The sequence below is a fragment of the Anoplolepis gracilipes genome, chromosome 6, assembly GCF_047496725.1.
Source record: "Anoplolepis gracilipes chromosome 6, ASM4749672v1, whole genome shotgun sequence".
Lineage (NCBI taxonomy): Eukaryota > Metazoa > Arthropoda > Insecta > Hymenoptera > Formicidae > Anoplolepis > Anoplolepis gracilipes.
Genome location: NC_132975.1, coordinates 5,182,320 through 5,198,549, shown reverse-complemented (window position 1 = coordinate 5,198,549; position 16,230 = coordinate 5,182,320). Strand labels below are relative to the sequence as shown.

The 16,230-nt window shown below is 31.3% G+C and overlaps 1 protein-coding gene across 3 annotated transcripts in view; it reads left to right on the top strand.

The window, feature by feature from the left end:
* Positions 1-3,834: 3,834 nt before the first annotated feature.
* LOC140666576 (EGFR adapter protein) overlaps positions 3,835-16,230 on the top strand; it is a 93,082-nt gene continuing 80,686 nt past the window's right edge. The window contains exons 1-3 of one of the 3 annotated variants that reach the window (XM_072893902.1): positions 3,835-4,447; positions 5,500-5,882; positions 15,453-15,533. In XM_072893902.1, coding sequence (XP_072750003.1) covers positions 5,835-5,882; positions 15,453-15,533 — 129 coding nt within the window. In that variant the 5' untranslated portion in view covers positions 3,835-4,447; positions 5,500-5,834. Of the gene's footprint in view, positions 4,448-5,147; positions 5,402-5,499; positions 5,883-6,003; positions 6,178-15,452; positions 15,534-16,230 lie in introns of those variants that run through there. The other 2 variants (XM_072893903.1, XM_072893904.1) reach the window with 2 other exon arrangements.

Below are 16,230 nucleotides of genomic sequence, written 5' to 3'. Positions count from 1 at the left end.
CTTATAACTTTGATTGCTTTAGTGAATCAACTCTAGGTTTTTTTATAAGTTTCTGAACATGTATCAAAACAATCTGTGCAAATTTTATTAAATTCCTATATTTTAAAAAATAGGTACTAAACATCCTTAAATAACGCATATCTTCAAAACGTCGAGTATCAGTATAATTTCTCAAAATAATGTTTTAGTTCAATTTTTAGAAAAAATATGCTAAAATAAACTTAATTTATAAAAATACAGTTAATTTTTTTAAAAAAATAGCTGTTGCAATATTTACTTTTGCATTCTATAAAATTGTAAAATTATTGATCTATCTTCTACGATCAATTAGCATGCAAATATGTACGCGTCAGATTTATATTATACCAACCAAACAGGATGCGCTTTTCATCGGAGTTGACTGTCATACGATCTCATCAAATATTGCCTTCAAGTGCAGTGTTTTTTGAACGATCGTCCACTCACGGTTAGGTATGCGACTCTCTCTCTCTCTCGTTCTCTCTTTTCTCGCCAAAAGAGCGTCGCCGATGTATCAGAAGAGAAATGTAGTGGAATTAAAATTAAAAAAAAAAAAATGAAAGAGTGAGGAAGCGACGTTGGACGTCCTTTATTCCGCTGCATAAGCGTGCCTTGGTTCAGGCATTAACCCCTTCCCTACCATTCTCTCTTCTTTCTCTTTTCCTCGCACATCTCTCGCGCACCGCAAGCTATAGTCATCGGATTCTCTTTTAGGGACCGTGCTAAGACTGCCAGATGAAAGTATATAACCGGTTCGCAGCTGCAGCCAGACCGGAGACTTGGGTATCGGCTGATGTGCAACCGGCAACCACATACGTCCCATGGCACACACCATGGCGCCAGGTACGGATTCGTTACCCATGATTCTAAGACAGGACACGTACAATCATCTCTGATATACATATATTTTATTTCCTTTAATCCTCTTTTTTAATAGTTTCCGTAGGTCTAAGAGAAGCAACGATAAAATCTGTCTTTTAAAGTCAAGAGTAATTTAGTAGAGTATACTATATAAACCTTTAAATATGCAGAAGGCAGGTGGCAAGTATGTATATACATTTACCATGAACTTCAAAAGATTCATTCTAATGATTTTACAAGCTAACAGTGAGATTTTTGTTAGCAAAATCTCAATTTCTAACTCTTTCATTACTAATAGATGTATTTCACAGAAATATTTATAGTCATAAATGATTTAAATCAAAGGCTGAATAATTGATTGTACGTACAAAACACGCATCACAATGTACATTTTAAATCTTTTATGTTATGCTTCTCACGTAAGAATATATATATTATAATTTATTATAATATTATGTAAATATATATAATATTCATAGTTGGTTTGTGAAATTTATTTGAACTACACTTGTTATTCGTGCACGTAATCTGCTTTTTGGATAGTTTAAAAAATGATCAATTAAATATGAAAGAAATTAGGCATGAGACTATGATTAGAAAGCAAACTATTTTTGGCAAGAAAAAGTGCAATGCAAAATAATTATTGTACAGAATGTTTAATAATTGAATAAAAGAATCACATTATGTTGATTCTAATTAATGTTTTTAATCAATTTTTTACAAAAAAAAAAGATTAACATATTTTATAACATAATTATCTTAAACTTCAATGTTTCTTGATAATCAGCGTGGTGAAATTATCAGCGGTTTGAGATTTTTTTCAAGCAAAAATTGACTAAAATTGTATTAGATATAACGCTTCATTTTTTGCTAATTCTGAGATATTCTGTAAACTAATGTGACAGTTACGATGGATAAACGTGTAAAAAGAACAGAAGATACAAAAATTTACGAAATAATTATACAGAGCGTTGCAGTTTATTACGTTTAATGATCACCATAGACATGAAGCACGCTTGATCTTCCGTGACGGAATAAGGCGTGTCTTCTGGGAGGATGTTGTATCAAAATTGAAATAAAACGTATAAATATAATGGTATGATCTGCGAGTGGGATTAATCGTAATTTTCGAATATTTAAAAAAAAATTAATTAAAAAACTAATAAAATTTTGCCATTTACTGAAATCAAACAGAATGCTTTTAAGGATTTTAGTACCTATTTTTAAAAATATAGGAATTTAATAAAATTTGCACAGATTGTTCTGATACATGTTCAGAGACTTATAAAAAAACCTGGAGTTGATTCACTGAAGCAATCAAAAGTTATAAGGATTTTAATTTGCAATGAATTTACTCGTCGATATTATTATAAATATAATTATTTTGTGCATCTAATTATAAGTAAAAGTATCCATATAATTATAAATATAATTATTTATATAAATAAGTATAAATATAATTATTTCTGTCCTTTTTAGCCCTTAAATTGATACGATTACAGATTTTCTATCTCATAAAAAAACCTGTGATCGTATTGATTTAAGAGCTAAAATAGATAGAAATAATAATAGGAATTTATTCAAAATTTGCAAAAATATAGTTTAAATATAGAGGAAATATTTGATCATAATTTTGGCCAAGTACTGACTAGTTCAAAAGATATTGAATATAACTTTCTCAATTTCGTCCTATTATCCTAGATGACATATTATTTATTGTGAAAACGTGGCAACATAGCATTCAGCTGAGCCTTATTTTGACATTTTAAATAACCTATTTTTTTATCTGAAGAAGTCTCTATATACAAACGTGTAAGCGAGAAGCGACTAGGCCTCATATGTCAATTTGCAATTTGACCAACTTATGAAAAATTACCATGTTGCCACATTTCTTTCTTCTCGGAGAAATGACAAATTATTAAAATTATCAAAGAAATAGTTAAAAATCTTCTATATTTTATCATTATTTACTATTATAATTTTTATTCTGACATTTTAAATTACTTTGTACGAGTAAATTCTTTTACTTTTATAATTCAAATTTTGTGCTGTAATGTTGAAATCGAGGTACCGTCAATGATAAAAGTTTCTCATTATAATTTAAGAAACACGAAAATTGTCCGAAAAAAAGCAACAGAAGTTGGAAAATATATTTCTACACTCTAGCTATGAATAATTAATAAGATTTTATGCAATCTTTATAATAATCATATACTAAGATGTATAAGAAAAGTATATATTCGTCAATTTCGACTACTTTTTGCTCCGATTGTAGGTGCTAAACATCCTTAAACAACAGACTTTTGCAAGTGTCTTCTCTACTTTTATTTCTACTGAAATATTTCGATTTTAAAAATGATAAAACATTATAAAAATGATAAAAGTACTAAACAAAACTAATTAATTAAAATTTTGAGAAACGGCATACGTATAAAAATTATAAAAATAGTTTTATTCACCGCAACGTTAATTAATAAATGAGATAATTACAGCGTAAAGAGGAGGAAATATTGCAAATGAAAATTTTTTATTATCAAGATTACATTATTATTACATTCGACGCATAAAACATTTGATAAAATGAGAATGAGGAAGAAAAACAGAGAGAAAGAGAGAAGATGCCTGAAGCAGTCGGAAGATGTGAGGAGGTAATGTCGCCCAGGTGCTCGACCAGCCTCTGCCAAACTTGCCTCCACCCCCTCTTTTCCTCTCTCTCTTTCTCTTTTCCTCTTTTTTTTCCATTACTCTCAACCTTTGGCTTCGTACTCACTCGTCACAACGAGTTGGCCAGTTTCTCTTTTTTCACGTCGTGGGGATCCTTCCTAGGATCCTCTACATCCTTTCCTCTTATCCGTGCGCCATTGGCCATTAGCGACCGTGCGTTCGCCGTATCATCGGGCCCCGGCACAGTAAAGGGACCTCTTACCGGGTCCTTCGGGCCAGTCGTGCGTTCACCGGTGCTTCGGCTTCCTCGCGTTTCAAACGACGATCGTCTCTGTCGCGCGGACCATATGATTTCGAGTACGAATATTTCTACAGTGATCTATCTGTGAATGCATCGCGTGGTGATAAGAAAATACAAGCGTGATTGAAAAACTCGTCGTTGGCCAAAGGATGGACCACCATGCTTCTATTAATCATTTTAATTAATTAACTATTATTAATAGTGCAGATAACTGTCACACGATCGCGTAAATTAAATTCAATCGAATTCCTTGTCATGGAGTCTACTGGACAAACGACTCGCCAATTCAGTCGCGCGCTGAGAGAGATGACATTTCAGATGCATGTGCTACGATGATTTATCGATAGTTGGCCCAGAAATATGACGCGATTGTTATAGATTGAATTGTGATTTTGAAAGGAGTGACCTCTCGACCTTGAAATATTGGATCGTTCAATGAATGATAGTGTCTATCGCACGTTTTTATTTTTCTCCAAAAATTGTGTCGCCTGCAATTCCGTATATTGAGTGAATTTTTTAATATTACTCGTTTTTTACAATTGAGTTGAAAAATGTTTGTGACATGTGCGATAGCGTACGAGGACATGGCACTCAAATAAAATGGTAGTCTGTGTTTGCAACAGTTCTCGCGAAATTCTGTAAATCAAAGTAACTTTACTCAAGCAGTATTTCGAAAGTCTATTTTCACAAATTGATGTATATAATATCAAAATTATATACTTCAAGTAAATTCTCTTTGTAATAAAGTGTTTAGATCTTGATCGCGTTTTTCCGAAATTGAAAATCGGAATATAGAGAAAGAGAATACATTTTTTGAGTTTATTTTTTTTGCCCTATATTGCTCTTTCCACATCGATATGAACTGTAAATATTCAACTAGCGCAAATTTCAATTTATGCAGTTATTTTTCTAAATACATCGTTTAATAAAATTTATTGTGTTTGATATTTAATTATATACTTCTTACCAAAAAATATAAGATTTTTTTGTGTAATAAGCAAAGTTGTAAATGTAACGATTTTTATTTCCATCTACTTTCTTTGTGACACTAAACGTTCTCTTACTAACTGCAAACCTCGTTGCAAAGTGTGTTTAAAAAAAAAATATTGTTCTTTTTAATATAACGTAGTTAATAGATTATATAAGAAAATTATATGCATTTTATTATTATTATTATTATATTTTTAATACCTTTTTCAGTTTTGATAGCTGTCAAGTTTTTAGTAAAATAAGAATATTAAGAAATAATCTAGTTAAATAATGCTGAAGCTCTTATATTTTGCTTTTTTTGGCTGAGCTTCGATTTAAGGCAAACAATAAATTAATATTGATTATTATTCATTTAATTTAAATATGTTCCCCGGTGCATAGCGTAGAACAAATTTATTCTTTCGTTTCTTCACACATACTTGCGTTCGAATTGGATGACGATACACGTTGGAAACCAGTTGGGATTCCAGATGCAAATGTCATTCCAACTATCATATTAATATCCAAAGGTCGACCGGTCTTTATTTTTTCCTCAAGATGAGAAATATCTTACTTTAATCGTATCTGGTAAATTTAGTTTTTTCAAGTATTAAAATCGACATCGTATATACACTTAATTCTCTAATAAACAAATCGAATTATAATTGATGCACCCGTTTTAATAGGTGAAAAATTTCTTGATGTTGTGGACGTTCGAATTTTTTTTGTCGACCGATTGTCGAAACTGTGCGCTTAAACTTGAAAAGGATTATATTGGAAATTTTTCCTCGCTGCATCGTTCGTGATTTTTTTTAAAAAGTCACTGTAGAAATAACACGATGGTGAAACTTTTCGTATCGTATAGTGTAAAATGAAAGTGCAGTGAAAATGCATCAGAGTGATGTGTAAACTAAAAGAAAGAAAATGTCTTTGTTCATTCCGCTTCAAGTTTTATCCTGAATCTATCTAATATGTATTCTTGAGAAAATATAATCGGCGCCGATCAAATGGGAAGTGATGTATGCTTATTATGGCAGAAACGTTCTCGAAGAGATTCATCGCAGCTAAGGTGAATTTTATCATGATTCATTTCATTATAGTTAAGTTACTTGTAAGATAATCAGGATAATTGTAATAAATTTTTCAATAATAGAAAGAAAATAACGTCAATTAATTTAATAATTGTCAAAGTGACCGTGATCTGTCTCTTATAATTTGACGTATCATTTCTACGACAATTGTGTAACAAAAGCGAGTGAAATCGTGGAAAAGTATTACGTTTTCATGGCATTGACGTACAAGAGGCTTTTAGCTGACTACAGTTATTCGTCCGAGGCCTTTTAAGCGCAAGTCACACAAACGGGGTATGTAATTTTCATGTACGACTCTCTTCCTCTTCTTCTTCCTTTTCCCGATAGACGGCTGGCCGCAACGTTCACCATACGCACATGCTCACGCATTTTGCACGGAATCTCGCGCGCGTGCATCGTTGTATGCATCCGTCTCGTCTCGTCTCGTCTCCTTTCGTTTCGTGCGAACGTGAAGATGTTAGAATGCACATATATTATAGGGGATCTCTTTCCCCGCACACTTCCTTTTCGCCCTCGTATCTCAAGGAAGCGAACGGATATAAATCTCTCTCTGTGTATTTCGCCTCGTTTCATTCTTCGCGAACTGCTTGTGTTACGTTTAAAATGACGTCTCAAACTTTAACAATCAACAAGAAAGAATCACTAGAAAGTTACAATTCGAATGTTACAAATTTTATATTTTCAGCAGAAATGTTTTACAGATATTGAATAAATCGATCCGCTGATTTCGAAAACATTTGCATATTTTATCAATGTCCACTTAAATGTCATGCAATAATATATAGCATAATATTATATATACTATTGCAATATATATAAAGCACGGCTCTTATTAATTTGAGATACTTCAGTGTTTTATGGATTTGAAATTTTACTTGATTGACATTTGCAGGAGAATAAATAACGGAGTGTCGCATCAACATCGTATGCATTTACATACAGGGTGAGAAAGAAGTATGGGAATCCTGAAAAATCTTGAAAAATATAAATTTTATAAAAAAGTATTTCAGACAAAAGTTGTATGGTTTCGAGAGGAACATAAGATGATATCAATGATTTGACTTTGAATAGTGGCTTGAAGGTTACCTTCAATTTTTAAATGGAACACTATTTTTAATTACATATTCTTGTAGCTTACCTCGAGAGCTTTCCAAAACACTACAATAAAACTTCTTTTGGTTAAGAATTTCCTAAGATATTTTAAAGTTTGTCATGATACTTTTTAATATAAAGTATGAAATAAATGAAGAAAATGAATAGATCTTACCTTAGATTCTTTTTCTGTAAAACTTACATTTTTCGAAAATTTTCAGGGTTTCTATACTACTTTCTCTTCACCCTGTATATCTGTCGCAATTGATGTTTCATCGGATTTTATTTCTTATTTCTTCTTTTATATTGATTGTATGCATTCTATATTGAAACGCAAAACATGAAAAATTAATTTTGATTAAAAGGCAAAGAAAAAATATTTTCGTTTGAAATTACATTAACGTGCTCGATATCAATATACTCCATCCTAAATGTTCACATTTTTCACTTTTCAACATTAATTTGCATTTATTAATCGCGATAACCATGGTTATTGTAGACTCTGCTTTAAATTGTACGCGCGATTGTTCCTGTCTTTTTGGACACATTGACAGCACATTGTACTCGTACAATGCTGGTGTAATTTAAAACTCTTCGACGCGCACAGTCGATGGTAAAAGCCGGATTGCGACGACGATTCATCCACTCAAATAACAAATATTCGGTTCCCTCCATCTTGCTTTTACTATTGTTAAAATCTAGGTTATTTTGCCACAGTCTGCTTGATTTTTAGTTTTTCACCTTAATCCAAAGAGATTAACTAATAATCATTTTAATTTAAGATTTTACAAGATTATCGAAGATTATTTTTTATTTCGTTCCATATTTCTCGATATAATTTTAATCTCGCAGATGTAGCTTTATTAAGGATGTTTAGTACCTATTTTTAAAAATATAGGAATTGCAATGAATACAATTTGCACAGATTGTTCTGATACATGTTCAGAGACTTATAAAAAAACCTGGAGTTGATTCACTGAAGCAATCAAAAGTTATAAGGATTTTAATTTGCAATGAATTTACTCGTCGATATTATTATAAATATAATTATTTTGTGCATCTAATTATAAGTAAAAGTATCCATATAATTATAAATATAATTATTTATATAAATAAGTATAAATATAATTATTTCTGTCCTTTTTAGCCCTTAAATTGATACGATTACAGATTTTCTATCTTATAAAAAAACCTGTGATCGTGTTGATTTAAGAGCTAAAATACATAGAAATAATAATAGGAAATTATTCAAAATTTGCAAAAGTATAGTTTAAATATAGAGGAAATATTTGATCACATAATTTTGGTCAAGTACTGACTAGTTCAAAAGATATTGAATATAACTTTCTCAATTTCGTCCTATTATCCGAGATGACATATTATTTATTGTGAAAACGTGGCAACATAGCATTCAGCTGAGCTTTCTTTTGACATTTTAAATAATCTATCTTTTCATCTGAAGAAGCCTCTATATACAAACGTGTAAGCGAAAAGCGACTAGGCCTCATATGTCAATTTGCAATTTGTCCAACTTATGAAAAATTACCATGTTGCCACATTTCTTTCTTCTCGGAGAAATGACAAATTATTAAAATTATCAAAGAAATAGTTAAAAATCTTCTATATTCTGTCATTATTCACTATTATAATTTTTATTCTGACATTTTAAATTACTCTGTACGAGTAAATTCTTTTATTTTTATAATTCAAATTTTGTGCTGTAATGTTGAAATCGAGGTACCGTCAATGATACAAGTTTCTCATTATAATTTAAGAAACATGAAAATTGTCCAAAAAAAGCAACAGAAATTCGAAAATACATTTCGACACTCTATGAATAAATAATAAGATTTTATGCAATCTTTATAATAATCATATACTAAGATATATGAGAAAAGTATATATTCGTCAATTTCGACTACTCTTTGCTCCGATTGTAGGTGCTAAACATCCTTAAAAGAAAGATAATATTTTAAGAACCTTTCAGAAGGAAATAATCGATAAACCTGTTGAAATTCACGAGTTATTCATATAGGTATTGTCTAATTTTATAATTTTAGAACGTTTTAATTGTTTGAAAGTAGACTGTAATCAGGAATCATCGATTTCCAATATCGTTCCTATGAGCGATGATTCGATTCGCGACTCTCGACGGCACTCTCGGAATCATTTTAAATGCTGCGCACGTTTTACGCAACGTCCTTTCTATCCTACGTCGGTATTCTCCGTCACGAGCGTACGAAAATGTCAACAGTTACGACGTCGTGACCACGCTTGGTAAGCGCGGCGAACTATGCAGACTTGCGTCGCGCGGATGCAATTTCGCTCGCGATAACGTAACGAATGCAGCATTATCACCGCAGAAACTGACACCTCGCCTTGGTATTTTCCGGTGAGATAAGCTCAAACCTCTAATAAGAGTCGCAAAGCTTCTGTTTAAAGACGTAGGCGGTCCATATGATATTAACAGATTAAATACATACTGTATATTATCGTTTTTATAATTATAAATAATCCACGAAATATTAATTAAACAATTAAAGAAATATATTGGGTGTTATTGTTGCTCGACCAAACTAGTTAAAAAAGCTTTATTGAGTATTTAATAGGCTTAACAATCGGCGACGTTTCGGCCTTTGATTTAGGTCCTTTTCAAGTCTAAAATTAATTAACAAAAATGATATTACAATATTTTAGTTAGTTAACTATGGTGTCACCATGGAAGTTTTTTACATAATTCGGTATTCTTGGACAAACTTTTGAAAAATTTGTTCAATCGACGGACGTCGTTTTCTTACAATGTAATTTTGTAACAAATAGAAAGAATTGAAATTTATTTAAAGATTCTAAAACTAAAAACTTGAAGCTTTGAAACGCTTTCTTATTGATCTTATTCCGATTATTTTTAAGGAAGTTGCAACTACTTTTTTAGATGGAAGAAAGTGGCCCTTTAATTTTTTTGCCTAGTGTAGCATTAACGGATTTTTTTTCTCAAAATTATCTATATGTAAATCTATATTTCTGAAATGTGAAAGTATTCGAATCAAATCATCGTACGAGAGCGACAGTGAACAGTGACACGATATGCTTTGCCTCTGGCACTCGATGGTTAATCGATTCGAGTTCCGCATAATTTCGCAAAATTCAACGAGTGGTGAAAGTGATCTCGACCATGTGCGATTTACCTCTCACGATATCTCTTCCGCGATATAAACGGATTTACTGTTAAACGGCAATCACCCGTTCGCAGTAAATGCACGAATAAAATATTACGGCAGCTGTTGAATGCCATTCTCACAGTATCCATCAAAACGTCAATCAATATGATATTCCGTTATTTGAAGGTAATTCGGTATGGTTGTGATAATCGATTTAATATTTTCAACAAATATAGACTTTGCTAGATATTTGAAATACAAGCAAATATATAAATGTCAAAAAATTATAATCAAAGTAATACACATAAAATGCATATTAATAACGTTAAATTATTAAAATATATATAATTACCGTGCACGTGATATTGACTATATAAAGTATACATTTAAACTTATTTATAAAAAATTTCATTAGGTTTTTATTACTACTTATAAAAAATTTCAACAGGATTTTTATTACCGTTTATTAAAATTTGCTCAACAATAGAACGAATTATGTCGATTTCTGCGCAGCCGCGGTTCGGTTCTTCAACGAAAGTGGAACAGGTGTTCTTGATCCAGCATTCACATGAAATTAGATACTCCACAGTGACGAAAATTCCGTCAATGAGCTCGTTAGCCGCTCGTATGCCACAATTTTAGCAGGACGCAATGAGAGCGCGAGAAAAGTGACGATTATTTTCGTCCGACTTTCTGTCGGTTGGGAAACCTGTAAAACGGCAAACAATTAATAAAATGTGTCATTTTAACGAATAAATAGACATCAATAAAACAAGAATTGGTGAGGAACAAAGTTGACCATAATTGACTAAAAGCAAGCGAAAGAAATTTGTGCTAATAAAATTTTAATTTAGAATTCAGGAAATTCATCTCTTTTTACATATTCATGCAGTCATTGTTATTAATTATTATGTAATTATATTTTAATTATAATATAATTATATAACATAATAAAATTAATATTACTATATTACAATTAATTTGATTTAAGATGCATACACACAATAATCGAAATATAAAATAGCTTCCTTTCAATATTAAATCAGAGGAATGGATGATAACATCACTGCATCATCTGGCTTGTACTTACACGCATATGGAGAAGAGTCTCGTAGCTCAAGCGAGGTATAAACGATCAAATAAAATAAAATAACCAGTGTATTTCGCCACCGTGAAATATGTCGTGGATTTATGGTACCGTAATAATCGTAACGATCCTTCACATTGGCAGCAGCAGCAGCATGCGGCAGCGAGCGTCGTGGAGAAACGGGCTTTTACATTCTTCGATTGTCGTTCAATCGATTCGTTTTAATGTTCGTTTTAATGCCTGCAAGATATTAGCACGGCCGATTGCTCGCGCTAGTGGAAATGTGGTAATTGCAATAATAGTAGCGACACGGTTTGCGCCAAGTCGACTTTTATCAGGAAAACTGGGCTATAAATGAAAAAATTATATACACAAGATATAATACACCCTGTCTTAATTTATAAATGGATGTACTTAAAAAATTTGATTATAATTTAAGAATTTCTGGAGAGAAAGAGAAATTTGTAAAACACTTTTTTCGTACGCGCGTGAGTTAAAATTAATATTTCTAGCAAATACATATACAACAACATGTTTCAATATTTTTTATTTTATTAAAAATTTGTTATGGAAAGGGATATTTTTTTTATCTCGAATATATTGAAATTATTTTGTGTATCTCTGCCCTTCTCTCAATATTGACCTATGAATAGTTAGGGAAAAGAGATAATATCACGTTCAGTATTCATAACAATAACAGCTTATTCCACCCCGATATTTTTATAAAACATCCATTCCCTATGGAATTCTCTCGGTGGATATTCCAGTCGCTCTTCTGCAGTGGCATAATAATTCAGGAAAATCCCAGCAATTCCGGGAGAAGATCCTCCCAGAGACAAGTTCGATGAAACACAACAATGAGAATCATCCAGGAGGATTAAAACCAGGATTATATTGTGATACAAAATATCGATCAAAATGTGCTGTCAGCTACGAAACATTGGCGAACCCAAGAATCGTGAGAGAATCATAAATCATATGCATTATATTTTCCACCATAATTTAATTCATAATTTTTTTTCTCTCTCTTAAATGTTTCTCTCTGTTATGAATTGATTTGTTTTTAGTGCTTTATATTTGAAATTATGTAACTCTTTCTCATTAGTTGCAAATATCTAACGATTCGATATTTTTTCTGCGATTTATGGCAAGGAAATATGTGCGTTCGCCCCTTTTATTAAGCACATAATTGCGTTAGATACTGCTATTTATTACGTCCCTGGAACTTACCCTTAGCTTTTTATTTATCGTCGTTGTTTGGAAAGGGTCGCTATTTTTATCGATCATATAATCGTTGCGAGATACATTTGACCTGCACACATTTGACCAGGCAAAAAATAAAAGATACACAAATCTTACATATATATAATTAACGTATTTTTTTTAATTTTGACAATACTTTTTTCGAGAAATACACTACGCAAAAAAATTGAAGAGCCACTTTCTTCTATATAAAAAAAGGCCATCTTTCAAATATTTACAACTTCTTTAAAAATAATGGTAATAAGATCAATAAAAAAGCGTTTCAGTTTGAAGTTCTAGGCTACTTTTTTGCTGAGATATTTATTATTAAAGCAAAATCGAGCAATTGACTTTGAACGCTTATAACTAGTGAAAAAAAATTATTGTATATTACGTACAATAATCATTAATTTAAGTTTTTGAAATGTATAGAAAAGAAACTTAACATTTCCGGCCTTTTGTACGAGTAACTGGAATACTTTTTACTTATAAGTGTTAGTAGAGTTCATGAAAAGTTTAGTGTTTTGTCGTTAAATTTCATTGATTTAAATAAAAAAAAGATAAAAGTACAATTTTTACTTGAATTTTAAGTAACAATTAAACTTGAAAAGTGAATAATAATTGAAAAAAACTATAGGAGAATTTTAAAGTGCTAACTTTTCTCTTTAAATTGCTTTTTTAATGATTATTGTACGATCATTTTTTCTCTAGTTATAAACGTTCAAAGTCAATTGCTCGATTTTGCTTTAATAATGAAAATTTCGGCCAAAAAATATCATAGAATACTTATTAAAAAACGAAATTAAAGCTAAAATTCCGCTTTAGCGCTTTTAACGCCCAATTAATAAAATCATGCTAGGATTTTTTTAATTCGGTATTCTTGGAGAAATTTGGAAAAATTTGTTCAATCGACGGACGTCGCTTACTTACAATGTAATTTTGTAAGGAATAGAAAAAATTGAAATTCATTTAAAAATTCTAAAACTAGAAACTTTAACCTTTGGTACGCTTTTTTATTGATCTTCTTCTAATTTATTTTGAAGGAAGCTGCAATTACTTGAAAATTGGTTTTTTTATATGGAAGAAGGTGGCCCTTTAATTTTTCTGCGTAGTGTATTAGAAATTGTTACAAACTTGAATGAATCACACTTTGGGCCAATGCAGACATTTTTTAGGAGAAATCTTGGCAACTTCTTTTAAATCGAAAGAAGAGTGATTGCCTATTGATCAAGATTTGAAAAATTTCGTTTCGAGACTCACGAGGGTAGGAATGATCGCTAGCCAAATTGACTATTGAAAGGAAATAGGGGGCCTATGAAAAAGGAGGGCGCACGTTCCGGTGTGCGAACGTCCTCGAAACGGAAAAAGGAAATTAAATTCTTGTCGTAGGTTAGGCCGATGTCTGCCTTTATTGTTTTCCAACGTCGTGTGCGTGGCGTGTTATAGTTGTCGTGCTATGTGACTTTGCCGTCTGGCAGCTTTCCGTTTGGGTTGGGTTGGCGACCCTTCGAACCACAGTTACGTCAAACAAGTCGATAATTATTTCTCGACAAAAGTGTAATAGATATATAAGAGAGATATGGTATATATTAAACAGAAAACGCGAATAACATCGTTATTAAGCACGCGAAGATAATATAGGATAATGAGAGATATTTAACGAGGGTATTTTAATTACAAAATATAATACCACACATTTTCTAGAAAAAAATTTTAGAATTATCCGCGTTTTTATCGATTATTCCGCAAAATTAAATTTTATTACATTTTTAAGGATGTTTAGTACCTATTTTTAAAAATATAGGAATTGCAATGAATAAAATTTGCAGATTGTTCTGATACATGTTCAGAGACTTATAAAAAAACCTGGAGTTGATTCACTGAAGCAATCAAAAGTTATAAGGATTTTAATTTGCAATGAATTTACCCGTCCATATTATTATAAATATAATTATTTTGTGCTAATTATAAGTAAAAGTATTAATATAATTATAAATATAATTATTTACATAAATAAATATAAATATAATTATTTCTGTTCTTTTAGCCCTTAAATTGATACGATTACAGATTTTCTATTAAAAAATTTTCTTATAAAAAACCTGTGATCGTGTTGATTTAAGAGCTAAAATAGATAGAAATAATAATAGGAATTTATTCAAAATTTGCAAAAATATAGTTTAAATATAGAGGAAATATTTGATCACATAATTTTGATCAAGTACTGACTAGTTCAAAAGATATTGAATATAATTTTCTCAATTTCGTTCTATAATCCGAGATGACATATTATTTATTGTGAAAACGTGGCAATATAGCATTCAGCTAAGCCTTCTTTTGACATTTTAAATAACTTATCTTTTCATCTGAAGAAGCCTCTATATACAAACGTGTAAGCGAGAAGCGACTAGGCCTCATATGTCAATTTGCAATTTGACCAACTTATGAAAAATTACCATGTTGCCACATTTCTTTCTTCTCGGAGAAATGACAAATTATTAAAATTATCAAAGAAATAGTTAACAATCTTTTATATTTTGTCATTATTCACTATTATAATTTTTATTCTGACATTTTAAATTACTCTATACGAGAAAATTCTTTTATTTTTGTAATTCAAATTTTGTGCTGTAATGTTGAAATCGAGATACCGTCAATGATAAAAGTTTCTCATTACAATTTAAGAAACACGAAAATTGTCCGAAAAAAAGCAACAGAAGTTGGAAAATACATTTCTACACTCTAGCTATGAATAAATAATCAGATTTTATGCAATCTTTATAATAATCATATATTAAGATATATGAGAAAAGTATATATTCGTCAATTTCGCTCTACTTTTTGCTCCGATTGTAGGTGCTAAACATCCTTAATATTCCTAAATTCTTTTTTGAAAAAAGTGAAAGCTATACCTACATAAAAGATTGTTTCTAATGCCTTGCTCAACACGGAAATTCTTTCTGTCACAGTACATGGGTTCGTTTCCTGTGGCGATTCCTGACATTGCCAGTCGCGCGGACTTTGTACGATCCCAACTGGAGATCCTCAGGGTAAGTACTTTCTCGTGATCCTGCAAAAACTACTTCTAATTTTGCGTCTTTCATGTAAGGATATTATTATTTTACGAGGATGGCAAATTATTCGCCTGAAGTGACATTGTTTTCCTTCTGGCGATAGTAAAACCTGCTTCTTCTGGTAATGCGTGGCAAGACGAATTATTCTAGCACGCCTCCTCGCATAATAAGAAGCAATAAGATCCTAGGATAATGGCGCGCAACCAGCGGTCGCCCATTTTCGCCTTGTTTGTTTCCCCGTTTTGCATGCATGATGAATCCGCCAGTTTTATATTCAAATTGTATACGGGATGAGCATGAAACCACATAGATTCCTGCTTACAACTTTTTCAAACATTTAAATATCACTCTAAAGTCGATATTCCGTCGTGTTTTGCAAAAAAAAATACTACGTCGATTTATCAATCAATATTTTTTTTATTTTCCATTTAATCAACGTTTAATATCATTTGTAATCAACGGCAAATATATTTTATAATTAGCTCAAACTACTGAGTGTTGAAGGAATCAAACAGTCTTCATAATCTCCGCTATTACTGTAAACCTGGTAATGACTCTCGACCCTGAAGGGATCGGCAAAATTTCAGCTTTGAGTTTCATCGGAGTTGAATATTTGGCTACGAGAGGGAATAACTCGTGCTAGGAAGTTCCTACTTAATCTCCAATGTACGTA